At 38.1% G+C, this 13,145-nt stretch overlaps 1 protein-coding gene across 2 annotated transcripts in view; it reads right to left on the reverse strand.

Moving 5' to 3' along the window:
• The window catches only part of vps8 (VPS8 subunit of CORVET complex), a 170,804-nt gene that overhangs the window by 11,413 nt on the left and 146,246 nt on the right, over positions 1–13,145 (reverse strand). For both annotated transcript variants that reach the window (XM_067609216.1, XM_067609215.1), the window contains exons 38-41: positions 9,999–10,080; positions 6,603–6,685; positions 4,240–4,320; positions 2,829–2,998 (exon numbers count right to left, since the gene is read on the reverse strand). In XM_067609216.1, coding sequence (XP_067465317.1) covers positions 2,829–2,998; positions 4,240–4,320; positions 6,603–6,685; positions 9,999–10,080 — 416 coding nt within the window. The remainder of the gene's footprint in view (positions 1–2,828; positions 2,999–4,239; positions 4,321–6,602; positions 6,686–9,998; positions 10,081–13,145) is intronic.

The following is a 13,145-nucleotide window of genomic DNA, read 5'->3' on the forward strand; positions in this document are numbered from 1 at the left end:
ACCCTCAACTTTAACAAGATTCCCAGTACCGGCACTGGCCACACAGCTCCACAGCATGATGGAACCTCCACCAAATTTTACTGTGGGTAGCAAGTGGTTTTCTTGGAATGCTGTGTTCTTTCGCCGCCATGCATAACGCCCCTTGTTATGACCAAATAACTCAATCTTTGTTTCAGCGACTCTGTTTGTGGCATGTGTGCAGAAACGGCTTCTTCCGCATCACTCTCCCATACAGCTTCTCCCTGTGCAAAGTGCACTGAATTGTTGAACGATGCACAGTAACACCATCTGCAGCAAGATGATGTTGTAGGTCTTTGGAGGTGGTCTGTGGGTTGTCTTTGACCATTCTCACCATCCTTCACCTTTGCCTCTCCAATATTTTTCTTGGCCTGCCACTTCTGGCCTTAACAAGAACCGTGCCTGTGGTCCTCCATTTCCACACTATGTTCCTCACAGTGGAAACTGACTATGAAATCTCTGAGATAGCTTTTTGTAGCCTTCCCCTAAACCATAATGTTGAACAATCTTTGTTTTCAGGTCATTTGAGAGTTGTTTTGAGGCCCCCATGTTGCCACTCTTCAGAGGAGAGTCAAAGAGAAGAACAACTTGCAATTGGCCACCTTAAATACCTTTTCTCATGATTTGATGCACCTGGCTATGAAGTTCAAGGCTTAATGATCTCACCAAACCAATTTTGTGTTCCAATTAATCAGTTCTAAGTAATTATAGGTGTTCAAATCAACACAATGACAAGGGTGCCCAAATTTTTGCACAGCCTATTTTTCACGTCTGATTTAATTTCATACAACTTAATATTGCTACACTAAAAATCTTAGTCTGGAAAATACCCCAGTACTCAGATTTTATTGGAAAATGAATGGCATGCCAATGTGATCATTTTCTGTGAAGACAGAGCAAATTATTATGCAGCCTCAGAGGGGTGCCTGAACTTTTTCATACCACTGTATGTACTGTCTTATTGCATCACATGTTGGGGGCACGCTGGAGAAACAGCAATAAGACCTCTTGAGTCCTTATACAAACTCTAAAAACTCTGGAGAAAAAGCCAATGCATTTCCACCACTGTAGGGTACTGGAGAAATACAATTTACTGAGCTTTGAGAATTTTAGATTATTCTCAAATTTGTGTGTAGTTTCTAAAATTTTAAATGGTTTGGCCCCTCCCCCACTACATGACTTTGTGTATACTCGCTCAGTAAGTTCTATTAGATCCTCCAGAATATCCTTTATTCAAAATTGTACCATACCATTTCGTTGCACTGCATTTGGGCAATCAGCTTTCTCTGTGAAAGCCACAAGTCAGTGGAATGCCCTACCTGATGATATGAAGAGCTGCAGTTCCATCAGTATGTTCAAAACAAAATTCAAAAATCCGCTAAAAACTACTCAGCTCTGTAACTACTGGCTCTAAATTTCATCTCATGGTCTTCTCATGAACACAAATAATCTTGCTTTTAATTTGACAAGCATACATTATTAATTTCTAGTTGACATTGTGAGTGTATGTGATGTGCTATTGTGTGTACCTTTGTATTATGTGTCCTGTGTGTTTTTTGCTTTGTACTGTTTGTTATTGTGCTGTTATATGTTTTAAGCGTGACCTGCAGATGAAAATAAGCTATAAGCTAACTCTGGTGCAGTACATCAAATGGTAACATTTATGTTTAACACTGTACATTGTCCCAATAAATACAATATAACAACAAGTTTGTGCATTCACTGGGACAAGATCCGGAAGGCTGCCTCTGCACCACTGGAGTAAATGAAAATCAAGATTTTCATAGATCTCTGCCAGGAAACAAGGGAGGCACAAAACAAGGTTTGGCCCTCAGTGGAGAAAGCAAGACAGGGAGGGCAAAAACCTGGTTCTCAAAGCCACTATACTGTTATTGATGCTATAATTTGCCTTCTCCTGCTGAAAAGATTCACCAAAACATTGCCTCAGTGGCCAGGCAGAGGCCAGTACTCACTTTGGAGTGGCACAGAAATTAGTATCTTGTTCAGTTTATTCTGTGTGGCATGGCACCTTACAGAGGTTAGAGTATGATATTTGCTTATGGCTTTTGATGTTATAGAAAGCATTTTTTTTTATTGTCAAAGCCCTAAAAAAACAATTATTTTAGGGCTTTGGTGAATTTCTTTTGTAAGACAATAAGAAGTCTACATGACAAGGGACATCGTTCACTTGAACTCAAGAATGGCACATCCCCTGTTGTTCAATCTAATCTCTGTTCTTAATTGCAGCACAATGTTTAGCAAGCTATTCAGCCAATAGAAACCTGAAAGGTGTTTTTCTAGTCATTTGTATTACATTTATTCATTTAGTGCTCTTGCTGTTTTTGAGTAGTTGAAGATCAGACATGCTGCTGCATTTTGGATCATTTGCAGAGGGTTTGTTGTGCATGCTGGCAGCCTAGCCAGAAGGGTGTTATGGGGCCTTCAGACAGTGAGTGGTTGGCAATGAGGGAAATGATACTGGAGCTGATTTTACTGGTATGCAAGTTCCCTGAATTATACACCTCTTCATAAGAAGAAAACAGATCAACAGATGGGCAATCATTCAATGTGAGGGATGACCACTATCATAAGCAAAGCAGTTGTAATAAAAACCATGTGAGCAGATAAGCAGAAAAATCATCATCAGCCAATTTGTGGATGATGCTACTCTTTCACAAATACCCTTTTCTCTAAACCATGAACCACCTATCTTCTGATTAGTGGACAACCCGCTCTACCTCCTGGGCCACAGCCACCCCGAAAAGCTATTTGTCACTTTACAGTTGCCCAGCACCTCCTTTGTGTGTTACCTGAACACAATGATCTCCTCAGCTGAGTCCTGCCTCCTTTTGTACTGCTGTAGGCAAATATTACAGTAGTCTTGTCGTGGGTGGAGTCCCCTTGTCACAGCAGCACGCAGGTGAGCCAGGGACCAGTGGAGGTCATGGTTCAACAGATTGGTGGTTGTTTCAAGTAAAGTCTAAAACACAAAAGACAGCATTATACCATGTGAATTACAACTCTATTCACCGACAGTATATAATAAAATACTTTGAATTATAGATGAACAAGAGTGTTTCTCTTTACTAATCAACAGTTGATATATAGGCCTGTTTTACTGCTGTGTGTACAGACATTGGCAATACAAGCCAATCTTAGCTTAGATGGAGTTGTTTGATATTTCTGTTTTGACAGAACATGAAAATCAGCAAGGAAGTAACACAACGTCCAGCTCTTTAAATGAAAAAGACCATTTCACAGAATTTTAACCTCACTTCTATTTGTTAGAGGTGAAAGAATATCTGAAAATCTGACATAACAGTTGTTATGTCAATCTGTATCTTGAGAGTTCCCCAACAACACTTCTCTCCACCATATTGAAATTATGTTTGTGACACAATAAGGCACAACATATAAATAATATATGAAATATTAAGTAGAATATGAAGAATTATTGAGTCACAATGACCTTTATGAATAATCAAAAGACAAAGTAAAAAAAAAGGTCTTGAGAAGAGATTAAATTGAGATTCTGAATTCAGATTGAAGGTTGGTGGTCTCTTCCTGCACTGAATTTGTTTATCATCTGTTTGAATAAATTAATAAATTAACAAACAGATGTTTGAATAAATTAGCTTTTTCTTGGCTTTATGTTTTAGTTTTAATTTTTTAACACTGTAACAAATGTTTTACTGTAGCTGCTAAACAGTGAGTTCATAATATTCTTATCAGTGTAATATTATAATTGTACATGGTGACTGTCCAGAATCTCTCACAGCCAACCCTGTGGTGTGGACTAGCACTGCAAAGATTCCCCCAAAATCTAATTATATCACAGTGGTAGCACTTAAAAGTGCCTAATGCTATCACAAGAAGGCTGCACCTTTGACTTGGTTGCACCGCACCATCGTATGTGTTACAGTATAATGTCAGTTGAGGGTGCTCAGCTTCCACACAGCTTTGCATGGGTAAAGCCACTACTGCACTGTGATGTCACATCACACTACATTTAGATTGTACTGTAGCCTTACACTTGGCATATACACTTATACTTAACTGCATAATTCAAATGTTCAGTGATTGATCAAACGAAAAAGTAACATGTTGCAAAATTGATGTTCTTATCAGTGTAATATTATAAGCATACATAGTGACTGTCTGTCTGTGCGTCCTGTCCAGAGTCTCTCTCTCTCTCACACACACACACACACACACCTTTACCTGTTCATAGTTGAAAGTGTCCAACATGCCCAGAATAAGGCCCTGGATCTCTGCCAGCTTTCCTTTCCCATAGACTGGGTCCTGACAGACACAAGTATCACATGTCATAAGTACACAAATCTAGACTCTCACAAAGGGTTACAATAAGATAAATCAAAATCTAATTGTAACTGTTGTTCTAATTGTCTTTCCTCATTTTATATTTATATCTATTCTCAAAGCTATTTACCTAAGTCAAAATTAACCTTCCCAACACATTTACCATTTGTCTTTAATGCTTGCTACTAAGTAAAAACATGTCAGGGAGCTCTGTGATTGGTGGTCCCTTTGTAAATTTGTAGAAGGTCTTGCCAATACAACAAAACAAAGCTGCAATCTGGAGTGACATTAAAACTAACCAATCACAGTGCACCTGTGATTGGTTAGGGAGAGTTTGTTTATCCATAAAATAGTGACAACTTCTGCCAGCTAGAAGATGAATGTTTCAGCAGGTGTTTCAACTGAGCAAAGTGAGAATATTTATTTATTTTTGCTAATGCTAGCTTGTTGGTAAGACAACTTTTATGACTGAATTTTAATAGCAACTACAACTAGTGAAGAATGGAAGAGATTTGGGGGACTTGGATTTGGACATTACTGTTATTCAGGGATTTAGACAGCTGGTGAAGTTAATAAAAAAAAGTTAGGTAATTTCTATAGTAAAATACTGTAGGGAGATTAGTTTGTGATTGTTTAAGGATTTGTTTAATCAGTACGCTTAAAGATCTTGTCTGTATATGTGATGTTGGCTGATTAATGCTTCATGTTAGTTGGTACTAGTTACTGATCTAGTATTCCTACTACTGACACAGATCAGCTGATATATTGTTGGTAGCAAAATCATGTCTTTGTTGCACTGAAAGCACTTTAAGATTTATTGGTCTACCATAGAATTTATGCAGTGTGTGTCTGTGTGCGTAACTACACTCAAAAATCAGCGTCACACACAAAGAGAGCGAGACTGAGACAGAGATTCATTTTAATTGAAATGTGGCTTGACACTGTCATTGGCTTCTTGCTTGGAGTCAAAAGTTTGGACAAACTTTCTGGTACTGAATATTATCACACTTGCCCTGTGTTTTCCGATTGCAGATATTGGTCATCAGTAGCTACTTAGCCAGTACAGAAAAAAACTTAATCCATACCATAACAATTGCTGGTCAGTAAATTGAGGCTGTTGAGGATTATGAATACCTTGACATTTACAGTGATTCCAAATTTAAGTGGAACCATCAAAAGCCAACAACAGCTGTATTTTTATTGAAAGCTAGCCTCCTTTAACTCTAAGGGCCCTATTTTAATGATCTAAAGCGCACTGTCTGAAGCGCATGGCGCAATTGCATTGAGGGTGTGTCCAAATCCACTTTTGCTATTTTAACGGCGGAAAAATGGTTGCTGCGCCAGGCATATGGTTCAAAGGGGTTGTCCTTAGGTATCCTAATTAATCATGGGTGTGTTTTCTGCGTAAGATGCAATAAACCAATCACATTGTCATCTCCCATTCTCTTTAAGAGCCAGGTGCACTTGCACCTTGGCGGTTTGCTATTATGACGGCGCATTTGCCAAGTAGTAAGAAGGAGCGCTTCTCTGCAGAGGCAACGGATCTGCTTGTGCATAAAGGGAAAGAGCCCGATCCATAATGAGCAGAGTGCACAGGCGTTGTGTAACTTGTGCCCTCTCAAAAATTAAAAAAAAACTTGTTAATTCACCTACCGCACCCCTTTGTTTAGTGAACTTCAGGCTAATGTCTTTGGCAACAACTTCGGGCCCTCAGTTGCCAAAGTAACAGAGCTAGGAATTCCTTTTACCAACAGTCTTGCACATAAAAGTCTTAGCACTCACAGCACTACTATAGTTTGTGTTGCATAGTGGAAAGTACTGTGTACATTTCTGTGCTGTATTGCATCTTTGCACTAGTAATGCTAGTTTCTTTCTTATACTGAGAACTCAGATGAAGGTCAGACTGACCAAAACGTTGTGAGCTAATAAATATTCCAGCAGTAAATGAGACATTGTGCAGGAGCTTTTCTCACTGTTTTTTTTTTTTAAAAAAAAGCATTAAAAATTCCATGAAAACTTTGGAGGTATAATTTAATTCTGATGCCATCTATTTCTTTTGCGTGTTTAAATGGCAAGCACTGGTCTATAATATAGTTAAAAGCATTACCTCAGTCATAGTTAGAGCATCTAGGAGGGAGCACAACACAGAACTAGTGTATTTAGCTATGTTTTGATGAGACAGTGAGTATTTGATACTTAAAAGAATCACTTCTTTAAAGTAGGGAAGACTGAGAAATCGTAAGTTAAAAAACACACATACACACCTGCAGTATTCGCTGGATGATGGCAGGCAGTGAAATAAAGCTGCTCATACTGTTGAGAACTTTCATTGTCAGCTCCTTCAAGACTGAGACATAAACATAATATCATCTTAATCGACAGCACTATCTGCATCATCATCAAGATGATGGTTAGTGTCTCAACAGAACAAAAGCTTGTCATACTGTGTTAGATGGTGAAGAAGTAATAAACAAAAGGTTCTCAATAATTAAACATGATCATATCAGACACAATCTATAAGAAAGAAATGTTTGTGGACATACTCAAAACTGCTTCTATTGATTTTGGGCTTCTAAGGGTAGGTGAAATTAAATATTCAAAAATTTAATTTAATAGAGTGCAGACCTGTGCAGATTAATAGTGAGTAATAGTCTCCATAGATGCTTTCATCTCTTATTTCATCTGACATTTGAACAGTTTTTAATTCTTACTCTTCAACTGTTAATTCAGCTACTTTCAGGGTTTACATACAAGTCTATAATTTAACTGCCTAAGAGTTTGAAATTAAGACATTTCAAAGTGACTGTGGCTCAGGAAGTAGGGCAGGTTTGTCCACTAATTGCAAGGTTGGCGGTTTGATCCTCAGCTCCTCGTGTTTCTCAATACCTAGGGAGAGTTTTGCCCCTCCCTTAAACGCCTCTCATGCAGACTATTGGTAGACACTACAATTTACCGATTTTCCCTAAATGCCTCACATGCAGGCCATCAGTAGACTCTACAATTTATCGATGTTACCTAAATGCCTCACACACAGAATATCTGGAGACTACAATTTTGAGTTGAGCTGAATTTGATTGGATGAACTGTAGTGCCCGTTCAAAGCATGCCTGAGACATCCTTCACTATGTCTTGGACATACATACAAAGTTCCCGCGTGTGAGGAACGGAAATAGAGCTTAACTCTCTTAACTTTTTTCAGTTCATTCTCTTTGGTAGTTCTTATCACTACGGATATAATCCCATCTCCGATCACAATGTGGGTTGCAATGGCAGACTGGTGCTGTCCGTATTTGTGCTTGTTGAAGTCATGTGCAGAAGAAGAAGCAGAAGCAACACTGTTTATGAGGTATTTTTATATATTTCTGAATATGCCTGAGACATCCAGCACTAAGTCTTGAATGTACATGGCAAGTTTCGTTCACAGTGCACAGTTCAATAGTAAAGTTTAAGTCTCTTGAAAGTTTTCATTAACACTAAAGATGTAATCCCACCTCTGACCACAATGTGGGTTGCAATGGCAGAACGGCACTGTCCATATTTCCGATCGTTAACTTCAGGGGCAGAAGAAGAAGCAAATCAACGTTACAGAAGCAACGTTGTTTATGAGGTATTTTTATACAGTGCTGTGCAAAAGTTTTAGGCACTAAAAGTAAAGTGAGTATGCTTACAAAATATTGCTATAAATTGTTTTTGTTTTATCAATTAACTTCTTACAAAGTTGAGTAAACAGCAGAAACCTAAATGAAATCAATATTTGCTGTGAGCAGCTTTGCCTTTAAAACAGCAGCAGTTCTTCTCGGTACACTTTAACACAGTTTATCATGGTAACTTGCAGGTAGGTTGTTATAACCATCCTGGAGAAAGAATGTTCTTCTGTGGATTTATTATTTAGGCCATCTCAGGTGCTTCTTCATGTAATCCCAGATTGACTCCATGATGTTGAGATCAGGGCTCTGTGGGGTCCATACCATACCATCTGTTGCAGGGTTAGGGTCATCATTCTCATTCTCATCATCATTATCACTCATCATTCTTCTTGTTGCTGAAAATAGTTCTTTATGACTCTAGCTGTGTGCTTGGGGTCATTGTGATGTCATGAACAAACTGTCATGTCATGAATAAAATCAGACACCTCTCTGATGGTATTGCATGATGGATAAGAATCTAAACATATAGGGTGCCTGAAACTTTTGCACAGTACTGTATATTTCTGAACGTGCCTGAGACATCCATCACTAAGTCTTGTACATACGTGCTCGTACATGCCAAGTTTCATTCAAAGTAATGTTACATAATTCAATAGTAGAGCTTAAATCTCTTAAATGTTTTCAAGTCATTAACACTATGGATGTCTGCATTTCTGTTATTTGACTCCACAGGCAGAAGAATAAGCAAATTAGTATTTTTATATATTTCTGAACATGCCTGAGACATACAGCACTAAGTCTTGAACGTACATGCCTAGTTTTGTTCATAGTAACATTACACAGTTTAATAATAGAGCTTAAGTCTCGAATGTTTTCAAGTCATTAACACTATGGTTGTCTGACCACAGCGTGGGTTGCAATGGCAGAGTGGCGCTGTCTGTATTTCCGCTTGTTGACCCCACAGGCAGAAGAAGAAGCAAATCAACGTTATCAATGTTATTTATGAAGTATTTTTATATATTTCCCAAGAACCACTCATCCGAACAACTTCACACAATCGACTTTGCACGTCCCCGCTTCCCCAGCAATCCATCCACCAGGTATGAAGTAGATCGGATGAAAGGTTCCTGAGATACATACATACAGACAGATAGATAGAAATTCCTTGCTTTAAATAGAGAGATGGTTGTGCCAGCACCTTGCATGGTAGCCTGCCGCTATCGGTGTGTGTGTGAATGGGTGAATGAAGCAAATTGTAAAGCGCTTTATAAATGCAGCCATTTACATTACACTTTACACATCACACTTCCCACTGTTTTCAACTGATTTTAGCTTTTACACTTCAATTTACACCTCAACTCCTTTAGGTGCTTAAACGAACACTGCAACATGCATAAAATATTTCACATGCATGAGTTTACATTTTAAGACATTTTATCCTGTGAAAGTGTTTACACCTGAAATTTTGGAAGTATGTACAATAATTAAATGATAAATGGACTGCACTTGTATAAGGCCTTTCTAGTCTTCTGACCACTCAAAGCGCTTTTACATTATAAGCCACATCCACCCATTCACACACACATTCACACACCTATGGTGCAGCCAATTTGGGGTTCAGTATCTTGTCCAAGGACACTTCGGTGTGGACTGGAGGAATCAGTTAAGTTTAGCTTACTAATTGCTTTCATTGCTTAAACCCTTTTCAGACATCTGTGATTAAGGTGTCTTTTACATTAATGTTCCTTATACAATTTTGCCACTGAGTCAGTCAGTTACCTGGGGTTACCCCCCCAGCCCCATTTAGTTTTAGCCTATATTTGTTTAAATAATTGGACCATGAAAAGTCAATGAAGAGTGTTAACAGAGTTGTGACTGAGAAGAGGGGGAGGTATTTCTAACACAATATGTGTCCAACAGTGAATGACTCCAGATCAGCTCTAAAACATGATTGGAACATCCTGCTGACATGTGTAGTAATATACAAACAAGTGTGTGTGTCTGTTCGTGTACCCTCAGAGGTGTGTTTGGCATTGAGCCCCTTCACTTGTTTTTGAGGAGCCATCATGGTCTCTAGTAGTGGAAACCATAGAACCTGTGAGAAAAAAAAACAAAACAATGAGAGAGAGAGAGAGAGAGAGAGAGAGAGAAAGAGATGTAGTGCTATTTTGAAACAACTGTTCCCCACGCATGCACGTATGTTAGTCTGCCTCTATCCTTTTTTCATCAATACACGTACGTGTGCAAGTGCTTAGCACATGCACATGCTTGTGATGGGGGGTTGAGAGGAGTAATCAAAATGCCATTTGTTTGTATGGCAGTGCTACTTGAAACAGCCCTACTGCACACACGTATGTTCATCTGTCTCTTTTGCTTTTTTCATTAACATAGATACATATGCATGTGCGTGATCGGAAAGTGGTGGTCTCTTTCTACAGGAGGTATTTATTCCTCAGTTTATTCAACAAGATGTTTGATTCTATATCAAATCTGTCACAAAGACGTCAACAGCTTGTATGCACTGCGATAAATAGACAACTGTTACATTAAACATTAAAAACACTGATACGTGAACATAAAAATTTGATTATTAAAAATGCAACAAGAGACAATAAGGCGTCTCCCAATTAAGAGAGGTGTTGTGTGCATTTACATATGTGGGGTAAATTAATTATTCATTAATTATTTAAACCTCTGACAGCCAACAGAAGTGGTCAGGATCTCAAGGCAATTAATGTGTTTTCTTTAGACACCTCTGACAGCACGGCTGTTATGCACAGATTGTAATAAGGTAACCCTTCTCAGGATGAATCCTACGCTCAATCAGAGCTGGCAGGGCATTTTTATTTCAAGTTGAACTGATTCTGATTTATTTCACTGTTGCCACTTGAGACTGGCTCCAAAAGCTAGTCAATCGCCATAGACCCCCATGTTAAAATGCCCAACTTTACAGCAGAAATAAACAAAACCAAAACCAACAGTTTTGGTCTCTAAAGCTAATTTACCTGTTCATGACAACTGTACAAAGGGGGTAAATTTTTATACAACTTACCCATTTAAAACTTATTCAGGCTTAAAGTTATTCATAATTAAGGGTGTGGCCACTTGCTACCTTGGGGACAACAATGGTTAGGTAACCATGGTGTAACCCTAGATTCACAGAGTATAGGCGTAGCCATAGCTATTTCAGTGTGTTTTCATTCATGAAGGTTAATTGTAACATTTCAGTTGTCTAAAAAAGTCGTTTGGTTATACTAAAAGACCAACTAAGGAATCGGATGTTCAGTTTTTTCCAGTATGTACAATATGTTTTAATGATTTTAAGCCTGTTTTTTGCTGGGGAAAATTAGCATTAGCATTGGCATTATCACAGTTAATCATAGACTGTAAATGCACTGTGCAAACCAAGCCAGAAGCTGGCAGCTAGTGTTAGGGTCAGCTCCACCCTTTCATCCAAATATCAAATATCACTTCTTGCTCCAAAAATCCAAGATGGCGACGGTCAAAAAGCAAACTTATGGCTTCAAAACAGGTGTCCACAAACCAATGGGTGATGTCACAGTGGCTATATCCATTATTTTTTTTTTACAGTCTATGCTTAAATGTCTCACGATAACTGCTGCAGTGGCATTACTGTGCAGCCTCTCTAATCATTTAAATGCTTAAATAAAATACTTTTCACTGTACCATAAGCTACCATTAAGCACAGACATGAATTTCAGTGTTGTGTTTTGGGGCACAAAAGGAGGTTCTTCACTGAGGTGAGGATTTTAATTCCTCAGATACAGATGGACCTCTTTTCTTCAAAATAGGAAACCTAAAGAACTTGTGCTGCTCGACGTAATTTAAAAAGAAATACTGTATATCACAGCAAGCTTCTGTAGACCAGAGAAAGTCCACTACCATTATAGCCACCATGATTGTCACAGTGCACTATCTTCAGGTCACCGGTCTATTTTTGCTGGACCTGCTCAAAGCCTATTTCTGAGGCTGAGATTCATTTGTGAATGTAGTATTAAGGCATGGATTTATTTGTTGACTTAAAATAACATTTCCGTGCTCCATTTCTTTTGTTACTGATTTTGTCTCAACACAGCAGAACATTTTTTTTGTGTTTGTAATAAGTGAGATGGAGACAAATAGAAAAAAGCAAAACAAGACTAGGTCAAAACCTAGTTTATGGTTGGACTGTGTAAGGTCAGTATGTGAAATTGTGGCCAATTTGTTACAGGGATAGTCAGTGGTAGTGTCTATAATGTGAATTCCTGCATATTAAATGTTCATCTGCAATTTTCTGTAGTGGTCCCAGTAATATTTGCTGGTAAAGTGTACGGAGGTAGTATATTGCATGACATGGTTAAGAAACATTTGGGAAAAAACAGTTATAAATGCAGTTGCAAGAATAATACATTCCACTCATATCTTGGGATGTTTGATTTGCAAGAGAACTTATTTTAATTCTAATTATAACTGTTCCAATTACCTATGTGTTAACTGCCCCTGCTCTTTCATCTGTTGCACTCCGCAGATATCTCGGTTTTCACTCTGTATTGGATGTTTTGTCAGAGTGATTGTTATTTGGGGTGCTTTAACATTTTGGGTGCAAATTTAGGAGCCCAGTTACTGCAGTTACAGTCAAATCAAGTACACTTGCAGAGCACCCACTCCACAATACCTTTTTTAATGCTGTTCATCATTTGTAACATGAAAATGTATGGAGATAGATTTTTTCATAATGATTTGTGTGAACAGATTGATAATCTGTGTGTAAATGTGTAATCTGTAAATATAAACACCTTCCATAAACACAAAAAAAAGATTTGTAAACTCACAAAAATATTGCAAATATAAAACAAATTCTATATCTGCGAATACATTAAATTAATTTGTGAACTCTGTTTTTATTTGTGAATCGAAAAAACATTTGTGGATCTCATTTCTACGCGTGTGGATTTGCTTTTCATACACATGGAGTTTTGAAACAAATTTTCTGCTGGTCTGAATGAAAATCCACACTCGGCCATTTTCGGATAGCACGTGATCACCTGTTGGCGACGTCATTTCCGCATTTCAAAGAGCACGCAGTCTTTCTATGAGCTGTTTTTTGTTTGTTTGTTTGTTTTTAATAATCAGCGTTTAGTAATGTGCATTCATTGTTTC

This window comes from Thunnus thynnus, chromosome 14 (genome assembly GCF_963924715.1).
Source record: "Thunnus thynnus chromosome 14, fThuThy2.1, whole genome shotgun sequence".
Classification (NCBI taxonomy): Eukaryota; Metazoa; Chordata; class Actinopteri; order Scombriformes; family Scombridae; genus Thunnus; species Thunnus thynnus.